The sequence below is a fragment of the Cutaneotrichosporon oleaginosum genome (genome assembly GCF_008065305.1).
Source record: "Cutaneotrichosporon oleaginosum strain ATCC 20508 chromosome Unknown ATCC20508_contig08, whole genome shotgun sequence".
In the NCBI taxonomy this organism is placed as follows: domain Eukaryota; kingdom Fungi; phylum Basidiomycota; class Tremellomycetes; order Trichosporonales; family Trichosporonaceae; genus Cutaneotrichosporon; species Cutaneotrichosporon oleaginosum.
The window spans coordinates 32,257-47,676 of NW_027072177.1; the positions used below are offsets into that span (position 1 = coordinate 32,257).

At 61.1% G+C, this 15,420-nt stretch overlaps 5 protein-coding genes across 5 annotated transcripts; 1 reads left to right on the forward strand and 4 right to left on the reverse strand.

Moving 5' to 3' along the window:
- Nucleotides 1–349: 349 nt before the first annotated feature.
- On the reverse strand, nt 350–2,152 carry COLE_07608 (uncharacterized protein; the record flags this gene model as incomplete). The annotated part of the gene is made up of 7 exons (XM_018423811.2): nt 350–1,135; nt 1,173–1,750; nt 1,794–1,829; nt 1,884–1,898; nt 1,942–1,977; nt 2,024–2,072; nt 2,120–2,152. 7 exons carry the CDS (start codon nt 2,150–2,152, stop codon nt 350–352), a joined length of 1,533 nt encoding a protein of 510 aa, XP_018277077.1.
- Nucleotides 2,153–2,598: 446 nt separating this feature from the next.
- COLE_07609 (uncharacterized protein) lies at nt 2,599–5,571 on the forward strand (the record flags this gene model as incomplete). The annotated part of the gene is made up of 3 exons (XM_018426855.2): nt 2,599–3,018; nt 3,415–3,648; nt 3,721–5,571. 3 exons carry the CDS (start codon nt 2,599–2,601, stop codon nt 5,569–5,571), a joined length of 2,505 nt encoding a protein of 834 aa, XP_018277078.1.
- Nucleotides 5,572–5,806: 235 nt separating this feature from the next.
- On the reverse strand, nt 5,807–8,090 carry COLE_07610 (uncharacterized protein; the record flags this gene model as incomplete). Its single annotated transcript, XM_018423812.2, has 3 exons — nt 5,807–6,711; nt 6,746–7,438; nt 7,724–8,090. 3 exons carry the CDS (start codon nt 8,088–8,090, stop codon nt 5,807–5,809), a joined length of 1,965 nt encoding a protein of 654 aa, XP_018277079.1.
- A 933-nt stretch (nt 8,091–9,023) lies between these two features.
- Nucleotides 9,024–10,357, reverse strand: COLE_07611 (uncharacterized protein; the record flags this gene model as incomplete). Its single annotated transcript, XM_018423813.2, has 3 exons — nt 9,024–9,906; nt 10,061–10,150; nt 10,194–10,357. The coding sequence occupies 3 exons, from the start codon at nt 10,355–10,357 to the stop codon at nt 9,024–9,026; spliced, it is 1,137 nt and encodes a 378-aa protein (XP_018277080.1).
- A 386-nt stretch (nt 10,358–10,743) lies between these two features.
- Nucleotides 10,744–14,272, reverse strand: COLE_07612 (uncharacterized protein; the record flags this gene model as incomplete). The annotated part of the gene is made up of 7 exons (XM_018426856.2): nt 10,744–10,811; nt 10,873–11,538; nt 11,596–12,090; nt 12,127–12,177; nt 12,214–12,581; nt 12,624–12,930; nt 14,158–14,272. 7 exons carry the CDS (start codon nt 14,270–14,272, stop codon nt 10,744–10,746), a joined length of 2,070 nt encoding a protein of 689 aa, XP_018277081.1.
- Between the last annotated feature and the right edge of the window lie 1,148 nt (nt 14,273–15,420).

Below are 15,420 nucleotides of genomic sequence, written 5' to 3' on the forward strand. Positions count from 1 at the left end.
CAGCCCGGGGCGCAAGCGCAACTCGTTCTCACCCCGGTCGCCGTTGCTTGACGACGAGGACCCGGGAGACTTTGAGCCCGGAGAGGGATGGGCTATTGTGAATCGCTGGGAGCCGTGGCGCAGCCCGTCGCAGCACAGCATGTGAGACTTGTAGTGTACTGTATGGTAGTATGGCGATATGACAAGCAGTAGTGTGTGTCACCCGTTGCCACGGTGTGCTTGAGGTATTGAACAAGACGGGACTGCACACAAAGACAAGACACAATGCTATGGTGATACAGTGGCATGGATCCTACACTATGCTGAGGGTGGGTGGGTTGCTTCCGTTCTCTATTGAATCTGTATACTCCTACATGGACACATCGAGTTGCTTCTCGCTAGCGGCGGCGGGCTTGAACTCGCCTGCGTCCGGATTCAGCTTGCTCTCAGCCACAGGCGCCGCAAACTTTCTGCTGGGCGTCATGCCGGTCATGCCGCCCACAATGCCCTCCGGCGCGGGACGGGGGCCGCCGCGTGCAGGCTTGGCGCCGCGCGGCGTTGGGCGCGACGCAGGGTGCGTAAACTTGCAGTCGGCGCGCGTGCAGCGCTCGCCGTAGCGGCATGGACGCTCCTGCGGCTTGTCGTCGAGCGGCGCGTCGAGGCCGCCCTTGATAACGACCTCGACGTCGTCTACGGCGGTGTCGTCGTGCGCCCCGGCGCCGTCATTGGCCTCCTTCTTGCTCAGTGCAGGGGGCGGGATATAGTTGCCCTCCGCATCCTCATGACGATACTGGCATGCCGGGTTCGTGCAGTGCTGGAACTTGCACAAGATGCGGCTCGGCCCTGTCGAAGCGCCGGTGACGGCGGCGGGGGAGACGTGGCTTTTGATGCACTCCGCATCCTTGCAGTCCTTCCCAGCCTCGCACGCCTCCTCGCTCAGTACCATGCCACTCTTCTCGTCCGCCACCGGCGAAGGGTGCGAATAGGTGCACCGCGCGTTGGTGCACCCGACGCCGTACTTGCACAGCGCGCTGGAGAGAGGTCTATCGGGGATCGCGGCACTTCCGTTCTTGGTGGGTACGCTCGTCTTGCCTGTAAATGGCGGCTTCGCCGGAGACCCGCGCAGCGGGCGAGTGGGGCGCTGAGTGTTCTTCTGCTGCTCAAGTTAGCAAATCTGCATGAAGATGACTCACCTCGCTCATTTGAGCCATCTGCTGCGCCATCTGCTGCATGTTGGCCTGCATAGCCATCATCTGCATCATCATAGCCTCCTGTGCGCCAGGCGGCATCATGCCCTGGTTGAATCCACGCTGGAACCCAGGGCCGCCGTTCATCGGCCCCCGGCCGTTCATTGGCATGTGCCCACCGCGCCCATTCATGCCACCACGCATAGGCATGGGGCCGCGCTGGCCCTGCGGCCCGAGACGGTCCATGAGAGAGCGACCACCGTTCCGATCATCGCGGCGATCCGAACGTTCGGGCAGTAGTTCGCGATCGCGCATGGACCGAGGGCCAGTCGGGGCGGAGAGGGGGCCGTCCGGCAAGCGGCGGCGAGTTGAGGGTTCCAGCGTTTCAGGCTCGGCCTTGCGCTTCGTCCCCTCCACCGCCGAGGCGAACATGCGGCTCGAACCGGATGGAATTGCGGCAGGTAACTTGGGCTCCTGGGCCGCTGGTGGTGGGGGTGCAGTCGCCGCCTCCATCTCCCGCTTGATATCGTCGCGACGTTTAAACGCCCAATCCACGAAGTCGGGGTTGAATTCGGCGCCAATGACTGGCAGGTCAGCGGCGCCCTGTGAAATACCAAAGTCACTCACGGTCACCCAGCTCCTCCTTCATGTAAGCGACGGGATCTGCAAAGTTAGTAATGAGGGCGCTGCCAACCTTCCTCGTCCACTTGAACGTACCCGGCTCCTTGCCGTCTACAGAGTTAGCGCAAGCTCGATACCAACAGATGGTACTCACCCAGCAGCACTACGACGTATTCCGCCATGACATTGTCTGTTGTCAGCCCGCTTGTCCAGAACAGCGAAGGACAAGTGCTCACCTCCCTGGGCGGAGTACTCGCGCCTCTCAAGCTCGGCCTGGACCTCTGCCTATAGCTAGTCAGTACTCCTGTTCTCTCCTGTTGTGTATGTCTCACCTGAATCCTTTGCTTCAGTTCGTCGGAAGACATGTTGGTTACGCTGTTGTTGAGAGTGATTGTGGAGACACAGCGACAGTGGTGGTGGCGAACAATAATCAGCTCGGAAGTGACATCAAGCCCTTCATGATGGCGGAGTTTCGGTGATACCCGTCACGTGGCAGATCTGACCATGTGGCACTCACGTGCCACTACAGGGAACCCTTGACGCGTCTGGCGCCAGGGGCATTTGTTTTTTTGTGTTCTGGCTGATGAAACGCGTGTGTAGCATTTGAGGTGTGCCCTGAGACAAACCCCCTGAAACCTCCACTCTGGAGTGAGTCTGGGAGGCCGGAGGACGCTCGTGACCCAATTTCCAGATGTGCCACAACTCGATCTCTCTCTCTCTCTCTCTCTCTCTCTCTCTCTCTTATCTCTCTCTCCTCCTCGCCATCTCGCTCTCCTCCTCTTTCTTCTCACAGCTTCTTCTCCCTCAAGACATGAAGCCAGCCCCCAAACACGACAGGCCAACTCCCACTAGACCCGCTCGCCGCCCACTCTCCGGATCACATTCCCCCTTGGTCGACACCGCCACTGCCACCGTCGGCTCTCCTCCCCGCGTCGGTGGCATGGCCGTCTCACCAACCGACTCTACCCCCATACTTCAACCTCGCCCAAAAGGACCTGGTCAAGTCCGTCTCAAGCGAGCCAGCTACCAATCCTCGGGAACACCAAGTCCACGCTCTTCCCCGGCACTTCGGTCCTCGGCGCTCTTCGACAAGGACACCGGCGTCTCGGGTCGCAGTACGCCTGAGCGGTTTACAGGAACGGTGGCCGAGCGCACGGAAGATGAACTGATGCGTGCAAGCAGGGAGGCTCTTCAGGATGCCCTCCGCAAAGAGTGGTCCCAGAACGAAAAGGTGCGTGTGCGGTAACGGGGGGAAAACGGCTGGCGGGCGGGACCGGCCGCACAAACCCACCACCCAGCCCCAGTCTGCGGCAATGGCCAAATGGCCTACATAGTCAGCAACGCCAAAGCAGTGACCCTCAATCACAAAGCGGACTGTGGGCCAGGGCGCTGAGCGATGGCTGGGTAAATGTCTCCATAGCTCACAGCCGCTTGCGATGGGTCCAGCGTGGTGGACGAGATCCTCGAGATGGTTCAGACGTGTTGACCTGCAAAGGAAGGTGCACGCTGCCCAACCCTCCCTGCACACCACGCAGTTGCCACGCACAGGCATCACATCACACATCGTCACACACCCCCCCCCCCCCCCTCACTTCGTGCATCGTGCATCGTGCTCACACTCGATTAGCTTGTCGCACAGGTCGACGACCTGACCACGGGCCAACGCGATCTCGAAGCTCGGATCGCAGAAATGGAATCGGCCAACATGGCATTGCGCGACAAGTTTGACGCCTCGTTCGCCGCACAGGGCGAGATGGAAGAGCATCTCGAGGGCGCCAACGACATCATCGACCATCTCCGGCGCAACCTCGAGGACGTCGAGCGTCAGCTCCGACAGCAGCAGCGCCGCTATGCCGACCAAGTGAGTTTGCGCCCGTTCCTGAACGAGGAACCCGATGCGACATGTCTTTGTCAGAGGCTGACGTCTTCACAGGAGAAGGCCTTCGAGGCAGAACGAATGGTGCACCAGGCGGACCAGAATCACCTCGTTCATCGGATAAAGTCCTTGACCACTGAGCGCATTGCGCGGCCAAGTGGAGAGGATGGTGACAAGAATGGAGCGACGGCAGCACTGCAAGAAGAGCTTATCACCCTCTCAGCAAGTCACCAAACGCTCGTCGCGCAGCTCACAACACTTGCGGACGAGATGCACGAGATCAAATCGGAAAACTCGCGTCTTATAGAGGAGAATGAGAGCTGGCAGCTGCTAATCGAGGAGCGCACGCTCGCCGGCCACATGAGAGGCGGCCTAATTCCGGAGGCCTCGACGTCGCCACCCCCCGGCGAGGGCGCGATCACTCCCTCTTCTATCAGACGCAAGGAGCCCAGCGCGCTCGAGACACTCGAAGAGCAGCTCGAGATGGATGAACTCCACTCCGAACTTGACGCGCAACAGCCCATCTTTGAGGAGTCGGATCGCGCGCTTCTGCGCGTCACCTCTGGCGGCTCGTACAACATTGACCTCACATCCCCGACACGCCCCAATGGCCACTCCCTGGCAACCGAACTCGGCTCCATGGCGGAAATGGAAGACGTCCGCTCTCAAGTCAAGGCGCTCAAGGAAGCCAACAAGGCTCTGTCGCTTTACTGCTCCAAGATTCTCGACCGCATCATTGCATCTGAGGGGTTTGAGCACGTGCTCTCAGTTGATTACCGCACACGCCGCGGCACTCGGTCACTCGCAAATGGCAAGATTCGGCCCAGTGTCCTTGAGCTCGCTGCAGACATGGAACAGAATGGCCCCCCACCGCTTCCCGAAGCGCTCCCTCACCCGCCCGCAAAGGAAACTACTCCCCCCACCCAACCTCCCGCGCCCCGTGCACGCCCACAAAGCATGTACGTCACTTCGTCGGTTACGCCTCCAACCCCGCCAGCCGTCCCAGCCGCTGCGTCTTCCAAGGGCCCTGTCCTTGCTGCGAAGGACGCGGACAAGCGAGCTCGCAGAGGCTTCTCAATTGACTTTCGGTCGCTCGGTTTTGGGGCGCCAGAGAAGCCCGAGCCCAAGCCACAGCTCAAGCCTCTGCAGCTGGCATCACGCGCGGCGCCGGCCGGGCAGAGCCCGCCCAAGGCACAGTCGTCACCGGCTGTGACTCTGAGCCCAATCAGTTCCGGCGGCGCCTCCGTTGCTCGCAAACTGGCGCCACAAGAGGAGGATGAGGAGGACCGCCGCGAGCGTGCACGCATGGAGGCCAACCTCAAGCTGATGGGTATCACGTCGCCTGTGTCCGAGACGTCCTCGTTCGAAGAGAAGCCGGCAACACCATCCGCCACGGCCGTTTCCGGTGCAGCAGGGTGGCTTTCACGCCGTCTGTCGCGCGCGAGTGCACCGGCCGCTGCACCTGCGCCCACTCCACCAGAGGGCCAGCGTGGCAGCACCACGCCACTCTCGCGTCTGAGCACTGCGCTGAGCGACTCATCCTCGACGCGCATCGACCTGGACACGCAGGATCCCGAGGCCGCGCTGCGCGCATTCGACGCGCGTGAGCGCGAGCAGGCTCGCCTCCTCGCCGAAGGCAAGAATGCGACCGCATTCACTGCACCGCCAAAGCCTTCGGCTCGCCGCAACCGCAGCAGCAACGGGAGCACGCTGTCTCGCCACAGCGCACAGAGCTTCAGCATGAGCGGGACGAGCAGCGCGACATCGCCGTCCGTGAGCGCAGGTGGAGGGGGGGGTGCCGTCGAGACAATTGCGGACAAGCCGCTCGTTACGAGCCCGTCGCACCACCGCGCGCGTGAGAGTATCAGCACGCTCTGGAGCATGGGATCGAGCCACGATCACGAGTAGATTTTTTTGTTGGCCTTGCGACGGGGAGACGAGCAGGAGGTTTCTTGTCACGTTCTTGTTTATTGTGCATTAGTTACGTCACGACCGCTACGACATGTAATATATGCATAGGTGTTTGTGTTGTGTTAACAGGCGGGCCAATGCAGAGTTCGACGACTTGCCGCATTACCAGCCTTCCAGCCATGCCCGCCATTCCTCTCAAGACACTGCGTGCATCACTCTCCCCACGACATCACTATATCTCAACACTCTCCGGGATGGCGTACGCCTCGGCGTCTACGTCACCCATCCAGCGCCACGCGTCGAACCGGTGGTTGAGATCGCGGCGGCTGTGTACGCCAAAGCTGCCCTCGAACCCGCCCGCCCGTGGCCGGGGGAAGACGAAGAAGACCTCACGCACGCGCGAGTGCAGCAGCGCCATGGCGCACATGACGCACGGCTCGTGCGTGACGAACAAGCTCATGCTCGTGAGGAGGTAGTCTGCGCCGTTGCGGCTGGGGGTGATCTCGGAGAAGGGCGGGGCGGTGCGCAGGCGCGCGACCGCTGCGATGGCGTTCAGCACCGCGTGCCGTAGCGGGTGCGCGCACGATGTGCGCGTATCCGCCGCGGCGCCGCGCAAGCCGTCCGTCGGCGGAATGAAGCCGTCGCTGGGCGGATACAGCGCCTCAGGCGGAGACGCGACGTACACGGCGACAGGGAGCTCGCCGCGTACCTTTGCAGCGCGCGCGTCCGCCAGGACGCGCTCGATCCCGGCGCGCACCCACGAAAGCTTGGCTGCGGAAAAGCCACGCGCGTCGCTGTACCGTGGCATGGCCGGGGCGTAGAGCACCGGCCAGTATGTGTTGCGCACACGCAGCTGCTCGGCCGTCTTGGCCGCCGCGCGCGGGGTATCAACGACCTCGACGGGGAGTGCGCCAAGCCGCTCGTCGAACTCCGCCAACCGTGCGCGCAACTCGTCCTCGCTGAGCGTGTCGACCATAGCCGCTGCGACCAGCACCCGCTCCTCGCCGCCCGTGCCAGGGATGCGCCGGACGCGCTTCAGATGCCGCATACGCTCGTCCTGCGGCACACCCTTCTTTGTGAAGTCGAGCACCTCCTTCATAAACGTCCCTGGTGTCGCATCGATCGCCCATACTTTGACTTAGATCAGCGCAATCGCGATTTAGGTTCTCACTCAGTGCGCTGTTGTCGTCCTCTGCCTCCTCCTCCATCTCCACAGGTCCACGAGCGCGACGCAGCACACTCCACTCCGCCTCCGGCAGCTCGCTCGGACCAGCCTCATCCCACTCGAGAGCTGACGGCACCTCGACTGGACCCTCCCTGCGCGCATTGTTGCTGTCCGAGTGAAGGGCTGGCGGGAGGTTGGCAGGCCGCTCCTCCATAGGGAACAGGGAGGAAGATGGAGCAGCGGAAGGAGTGTCAATCGCTGTTGACGCGCTCAGCAACCCCTTCCCGTTCATCGCGGGTAGAGGCTGAGGCGCGACAATCGCCTCTTTGGCCATATTCTTCTCCTGCTTTGCACGCCACTTGGCGCGCCGCGCCTCCTTGGCCGAGTGTGTGCTGCCGCCAGCTTGGCGGCGGGTCTCGCGAGCGCGCTCCTTAGCCTCCCACGCTTCGCGTTCAGCCTCGTTGTCGTCAATCTGCAGCGCAGCAAGACGCTCCGACCCGTCGCCGTCGTCGCTAGGCGTTGGCGGCCGCGGGCGCTGCCCAGTCGGCAGGAACCACAGCTTGGTCTCGTCGGCGCTGTAGCAGATACACAGTTCCTCGTCGGGGTCGACGGCCCGGCTCGTCGTGAAGCGAATAGTGCCGGCTGCAAAGTCGCGGATGAAGTTGACGTTGGGGCTTGAGGAGTGGTTGAAGAGTGAGGCTGTTGTGACGATGTTGCAAGAGGGAGGGAAGTGTGCGAGAACACGTAAGGAATGTCGATCGAGACAAACAACAGGCATGCGATCAAGGTGTCGTTGTGCACGTAGTGTGTTTGTCAAGGGGAAAGCCGTAGGCCGTGTCCGAGATTCGCAAGAGGTGGCGCGTGCGGTGTTCCAGACGCGAGCGGAGATGGCAAGACACAGTGCGGGACATTGAAGCGCGGTCACGGGTGAACGATTAGTATCAGTACCATCCCGTATCCAACTTTCCTCAACCACCGACTCACCGATGCCCAAACCCAGCGCCATGCCGCCGTTCGCCCAGCAAAACCCGTACTCGCCCAACACGGTGTCGTCCATCCGCCCGTCCTCCCACTGCTGCTTGGTGAGCACGAGCACCGGCGCGTCCTCGAGCACCGTGCCCGCGGGAATGGGCGCGCGCGCGAACACGCCGCGGCCGCGGCCCTCGCGCTCCTCGACCCGCAGTGCGAGCGGGTTGATCGTCCCCGTGCTCGTGCCCGTGCTTTTGCTCGTGCTCGAAGTTGCGGTCGTGCTCGACGTCGCGGTCGGGGGCGGGGAAGGAAGGGTGGAGTGGGGCGGCGGGGACGTCGAAACTGGCCCGGGCCGGCTTGGGCCCGCAGAGGGGAGACTCATGGATGTCGCGGTGATTAGTGAAAGGTGTAGTGTACGAAGTGGGACAGAGCGGGTCGGAGGTGACAGTTGGAGGCGTCGGAAGCGTTCAAAACGAGTCGCCAAGTGAAAATAAGTTGGAGATCGCATGACGCTGGAGGGTTTATCCGATGTTTATGCGCCATCATTCGTCGCTGAGGACATGTTCCGCACCACCGAGGCCGACGTTCCATCTGCAGTACACACCACTGGCACCTCTGCAGAGAGGTGGTTGGGGCCTTAGGCGGGCTACAGTCGTTCCAGTGCTGCATAGATGGCATCGGCGGGCGGCCAGTGCAACAGACGCTTGGGCGAGCTCGGACTGCCGACAGGTGGAACGCTGAGAGTCTGGATCGGGTGACGGCGTTTTTGATCTTGCGCGGATGCACAGGTACAGAGCGTCGAGATCGCGCCCCAGCACGTTGCTTTTTACAGCATGTTTTCCGGGATGCGCATAGCTGCATGTTTGAGACGAGACAGGAAAGTGGACATGGACATGGACATGGACATGGATCTCTAGATCGAGGCAGTCACGCCCCGCCTCGCACCTGCGCACTCGTCACCACGATGGAGGTTGCTGGGGGCGTGAGCGAGATCGCGAGATCGCGAGAGACACATGAAGCCATTCCATGTGATGGTAATACCGTCAAGATGGCGCTTGGATGATCTGACCTGGTCCAATGCAGTTACACAAGGAGGAGAGCATTGCTCCGACACGCTCGTCGAAAGAACCTCGCTCCATGGCCATCCCACCCACATCGCCTGGGAAAGCACGTACACCCGACATGCATCTGACACGGCGAATACAACCTTCTGATGCAGTCTAGAATGCATGTCACAGCTTCGGCCCTAGCTCAACCGCACTTGCTCGCACGGCACAGTTTGCTACGCGAGCACGCCCACACCTACGCACACAATCTAGTTGATACCAAGCTTCTTGTCCTCGGCGGCAGCCTCGGCGAGCTTCTGGCGGAAGAGCTTCTCGGCGTTGGTCCACACGGGCTCGTTGGCGCGGTTGGGCAGGGTGAGGAGGTGGGGGAGGAGGTCGGTGGAGAACTGCTCGCTGGCCTCGCGGGGGAGGAGGGTGGGCAGGTGGTCGATGGAGATGACGGTGCAGCGCTTGTCGAGGCCGCCGACCTCGACGGTGGGCTCGGGGAAAGTGGTGTTGATGTCGTAGATCGGGATAGGGTTGTGCGGGTTGGTAGTGTCGCACGAGACGTCGACGACGACGGCGAGGCGTCTCTCAGGCCCGGCGGCGTTCATCGTGTCACGCGTCACAAACTTGGGGATCGGCTGCGACAGGTAGATGCAGTTGACGAAGATGTCGACGTCGAGAATCTCCTGGAACGGCCCACCCTTGGCCGTCTCGGCCATGTCCCACTTGAGGATGTTCTCCTCCTTGAGGCCGGCCTTGCGGAAGAGGTCGACGGCGCCCGAGCCGCAGCGGCCGAGCGCGCCGATGACGAGCACGCGCACGTTCTCGGCACCGCCGGCCTTGTTGAGCGCCGCGCTCACCTCGGCGACCATGGCGTCCTCGTTGGGGTACGGCTTGAGGCCCTTGAGCACACCCTTTCCGCCGTCCTCCTTCTGGGCGGCGTACGCGAGCGCGCCAGCCGCGGCGCCGGCGAAACCAGCGTGGAAGCCAAAGGCAGCGACACGGCGCTTCGTCACCGGGTCCTCAAGGAACTCGAGGTCGTAGAGCGTGCCCTTGCCCTTGGCGAAACGGCGGAGGACATCGTTCCAGCCGCCCTGCTGCTTGTAGCAGTGCGCGAACTGGATGTGGGTGTGGGGGAGGGGCTCGCTGCGGTCAGCGGATATGTGTTGTGGAGGGAGAACTTTGCGCATAAATTCCCACGGGCTGGTCACACATATCAAAGTCTACCACAGAGTGACGACTGCTTGATAAGGCAACACACGGGCCCGGCCTGCAGGTTCACCGATCGCGTCCAACTCACTCAGACTCGGGCAGCTCCTTGAGGCCAATGATGGGGACGTCGTGGGGGGCACTGGGCCACGAGTTGTGCTCGACGATCTTGGCGCCAATACTTGTCATCAGCTGTGTCGCCAAAGCTAGAGAAACAGACTTACGCCTCAAACTCGGCATCGTCAAAGATGCGTTGGGGGTCGCGCTCGACGTAGACGTCGAAGCCGGCGTCAAGGAGGGTCTTGGCGGTGGTGGGGGTGAGAGCGGAGCGGTGCTCGTGAGGCTTCTTCTCACAGCGGAGCCAGAGGGGCTGCTTGGTGGTGGCCATTTTGATTGAGAGAGGGTGGGTGTTGTGAACTGAAGATGCAAAGTGGAGTCGGAGTCGTCTCGGATCGTCGGGCAATCAAAGTCCGCACTCATCTAAAGTGGAGGGACCTGATACACTTGGAGCTTCCCTACTCGGTAGAGTATAATCCCCCGGGATCACTATTCCGGCCTCTTCGCTTGATTGCCTCCAGATCAAAAGAGCTATTAATACGCAACGCCACTGCTCTTATCGACAGTACATTACGCCCTGCTCCATACCGACAATATTACGTTACATGCTCAGTTCGAAACTACGGACTGTATGGACCTAACAAGACTCGAGGCGAGTCTCTACTCACAACTACACACTACTCATGAACCAGATCAAATGCACCACTACACGACTCTTTAGTTGAGCTTGTAGACGGCATTGATCTTGTCCTTGTAGTGAGTCTCGATCGTCTTGCGCTGCAGCTCTGTAGGGGTGGTCAGCATGTATTCTTACACAGACACTTTGGGCAAGCAGGTTCCACTCACTCTGCGCAGCAGTAAGGAACCCAGACTCGGGAGTCCACTCGTCAGGCGTAAGGACAATGGCCTCGAGCAGCTCCATTCCCTTCAGACCCTGCTTCTTGCCAATGTCGTTCATCTCCTTGAGACACGCCGTGACAACAGCGGGGTCCTCGCAGTACGCGTCGAGGTCGCCGTGGTCGCCCAGGCCACGCTGCTTGGCAAACGCAGGCAGGTTGACGGGGTGGGCCATGATGACCATGGCGGGGTGGGTGTGGTTGGCGTTCGCGATGACACAGCCGTTGAGAACAAAGCTGGCCGACTTGTACACCGACTCGAGGTGCTCGAGCGCAATGTACTCGCCGCCCTGAAGCTTGACGAGGTTCTTGATACGGTCGATGATCGACAGGGTACCGTCCTTGTTCCACTGTCCGACGTCACCAGTCCTGAACCAACCGTCCTCGGTGAAAGCCTCCTTGTCAAGATCGGGGCGCTTGTAGTAGCCCTTGAAGATGGCGGGACCACGAAGCAGAACCTCACCCTGCGGCGGGTTGTTGGTGCTGAAGTAGCCGGCCTCGGCGACGTCGACAAGCTTAATCTCGGCACCGGGGACGGGACCGCCGACCGCGTTGTAGCGCATCCAGTCGGGGTTGAGAATGCAGGCCATAGCAGTGCCCTCGGTAAGACCGTAGCCTGCGGGGATGTCAGCAAAAGGTCGTGTAAGGCGGGCATGAAGAGCAGACTACTCACCCTGGATCATCATGACGAGGGCGGTCGAGAGGAACTTTTGGGTCGACTGCGAGACGGGGCCACCACCGCTGAACAGAATCTTCAGGCGACCACCGGTACCAGCGCGGACAGTGTTGAAAACGACGGCGTCCGAGAGGCCAGCAAGACCTGGAATGTGGTACTCCTTGCCAGCAGTCTTGGCCTTGAGGGCAAGGTTGAACACGGCCTTCTTGACGGCACCACCTCCCTCAACCTTGCCGAGGATACCCTTGCGGATAATCTCCCAAACCTGGGGCACACCGACCATGATCGAGGGACGGGCCTCCATAATGTCCGACTTGGACTCGCGGACCGAAGCGTCGGTGAGAGTCTTGACTCTACCGTAGGCAATGGGGAGACCGGCAAAGATGAACGACATCTCGACGACAAACTCGAGAATGTGGGCGAGGGGAAGGAAGGCGAGGTAGGTGTCGTCGGGGGTGAGGTACTCGTAGAGGAGCTTCCAGACAGAGCCGACTGCACGTTAGTTGGCGGACGCAAGCGTTGACTCACTGGCAGAGGTGACGTTGCCGTGGGTTAGCAGCACGCCCTTGGGGGTACCAGCTGTACGTCAGCTGTTTGATTACTCTGAATACTCACTCGAGCCCGAAGTGTACATGCAGCAGTACACGTCCTCACGGTTGGCGGGGACGGCCTCCTTGGGGGCAGCCTTGCCCTTGGCGCGAACCTCGTCGATGTGGATAAGAGTGATGCTGTCACGGATCGAGCGGAACTTTTGCGTGGTGGCCTCGTCGACGTGCTTGCCGTCATAGACAACAAGACGGACAGTGGGGCACTTGCCGATGATCTTGGCCAGAGTGCCAAGAAGGTCAACATTGGTGAACATGGCGCGGACCTCGGTCTCATTGAGCGAGTGCGCGAGACCTTCGGGGCCAAGCGAGTCGTAAGCCGTGCAAATGGGGACAGCGTTGAAAGCACAGGCCTGGGCCATGAGCATCCAGTGGCGACTGGGGAGGGCATCAGCATCTGGTCAGCCGAGCTCAACCTACTGGGTCGAAGCGTAAATGTTGAAGAAGGTCTCGCCCTCGCTGCCGACACCGAGCTCGCGAAGACCCGAACCGATGTCGCGAACCTCCTGAAGCGCCTGCTCGTACGAGATCCAGTCAAGGGGGGTGAGCTTGTAGTAGGTCCACTCCTTGTCGACCTTGGTCTCCTGGCCATTGACAATCTTGGTGATCTGCTTGCTCTCGGAGATGGTACGCTCGATCTCGCGGGCGCCAAGAGCATTCTTGGAGCCGTGGGTGCGGGCGGCATAGAGCATCACATCGTGGACAGTGTCGATGCCAGCCTCGGGACCTGAGGAGGTCAGCGCATGCCCGAACAGTCAGAAGAGGGGAAGCTCTGGACCACGGGTGACGAGTGTTCGTGCGGACCGGGTCGCAGATGTCTGAGCAGAAGAAACGTGGCCTCCACCTCATTCCGCTCTCCTTGCGTGTCTCCTCACCCCACGACCCCGAGGCTCCAGCGGCCACTGGTGTTCGGTGATTGATAACCGTCGTGGGAGGCGGTGCACGGACTGTCGCCAAAAGCAGAATTTGCCTGGGGCGCTCGGTTGCGGGGTGTGGGTCGGTCTGGGACCCCTGTGACTCCCCGCAACGTACCACGCACCACCAGCAGACGAGGTGCCAAGCAGCTAGCTGCCAGCAGCCGGCGACCAGCCAACTGTTTGTTGGTAGCCAACTCGGCTCCGAGGATCGTGTGCAAGGCGGAAAGCTGCATTCGCGCCCGCCAAGGCGGTACGGGAGAGCCAGTGAGGTGTGCTGGGAAGTATTGGGGAGATTGTGGGATCTTGGCCGTGACGTGGCTGGGGTGTGCGGAGAAATGACGCCAGCGTCTGTCTGGGATGACCGCCACCGGTCCCGCGACCAACTCGCCCAAGACGTCGGCTAAGCTTATTGGCTTGGCCCCGAGACGTCGACGCACGACGCACGACGCGCAATGAATGCATAACGCACCGTGCGGGCGTCAGGAGGTGTTGGAGGCCAGTAATCGGGATTCGATGCCCGCCCGCCCGACCGCCCTTGCGCCCCCCCCCCGCACGAGCAAGGACACAAGACGTAGACCGATGCACCGAAAAGTGACGAGGTCCGTGTTTCCGCTCGCCCATGGACGCCACTTTTGGATCCGATCTCTAGCGCTGTAGCGGTGCTGTGGGGGATCTAACAAAAGGCAGTTGCCCCCAAAGAGATCGCTGGCGCGCTGATGCATGTGACGTGGAGGGGATTGAAACGATGGAGCATGGAGGATGGAGTGGGGAGGTTGTGGCCACTCTCCCCAACAAGATGAGAAGGGAAGGAAGGCGGCGACCCCGTGACCGGCGCCAAGACAGAGGAGGTTACTACGACCAAGGTCGGCCGTGACACTCGCAGCCAAAAGCCGCCACCGCGGGGTGCGCGGGTCTGTTGAGCTGGCCGAACGGACTGTCGCCACCTGCTACCTGCCATCTGAACTGCGCGCTCGTCGCAGTCGGCTCATCGGGAGAACGAGAACGGAGGTGGGGAATCACAGCGATGCGATACTCACGGAGAACGAGGTCCTTGGCGGCGTAGGAGCGGTGGATGCGGGTCTCGCCCTCGGGCTTTGGCTTGTCGGCGTCGACCTCCCAAGAGGCGGGCTCGTTGCCCTTGCGGGGAGCCATTGTGGTAGGGGGGTTGTGGGGGGGGGGGGGGGGGGGGGAGGGGAGTGAGGGAGGGAAGGGGTGAGTTGGGTTGAGGTGGGGATTAAGACAGCGGCGTGGACTCCGCTGCTAGTGTGGGTGTGAGGTGTGAGGAGGGCTAGTAGATGGGGAGGAGGGAGATGATGAAGTTGAGAGAGATGATGAAGATGAGAGAGATGATGAGGATGAGGATGAGGATGAGGATGAGGATGGGGAGGAGAGTAGATGATATGTATGGTGAATGTGTTCCCCCCCGCGGGTCACGATGACCTTTACCCTGAGCCCACACTCTGTACAACTGTACACCGGATACCTCTGTGGACCCTGAGGACCATGATCCGGCAACTTGACCCGCGTTGGATTGCCTGAGGGAGGGAGGACTCGGGGGGGGCACTACTTCCTCATTCGGTATATTCAACCCTGCCCCTCTCTGTACCTCTGGTGTCTCTCTTTCTCTTTTCTCTCTGTGTCTTGTGTTCTACTGCGCCTCCTTGAGCTCATCGTTTGTCTCTCAGCGAGGGGCGATGTGGACTGCGCCTCAATGCGCGTTGCCCCAATGTATTATACTGTAGCAAAGCTTCTGAATCCTCGACGCGCGAGACAAGTCTCACCGAGCCATGGGCCACCTGTGGCGTTCTTGACTGGCTTGACTGGGTCATATGGCCTTGGCCTCGACGACCTCACTCTTCTGCCCCTCTCCCCCTCGCCGTTGTCATCCTTGGCTTGGCATTCTCTTCGCCCTCTCATACCCCCCACACCCCGCCCCTCCCCCTCCTCCCTCTCATGACGTTGCACCGACAAGACCTCGGCGCACTCTATTCGCTCTCATCTCCATGTTCTGCTTCTTAGCCCAAATATCCCAGATCTTACTCGTAGAGACACACATAACTTTCGGTTCGGCAGATGGGGGTGACTCACAACTGTCCTTTTCATGGTGCCCCTCTCAGAGAGACCTTGGCACCTCATCTGTTGAATTATTCCCACGAGCACAAAGCGTGACTCGTACTTTGTGCTTGTTCTCTTTCCCGTCCTGGTCGGCTTGTCGGCTCGGCTCGCGGCTCGCGGCTCGCGGCTCGTCCACAGTCAGCCGGGGATTAATAGTCGAGGGCGACGCTGAGGGGGGTTAACGG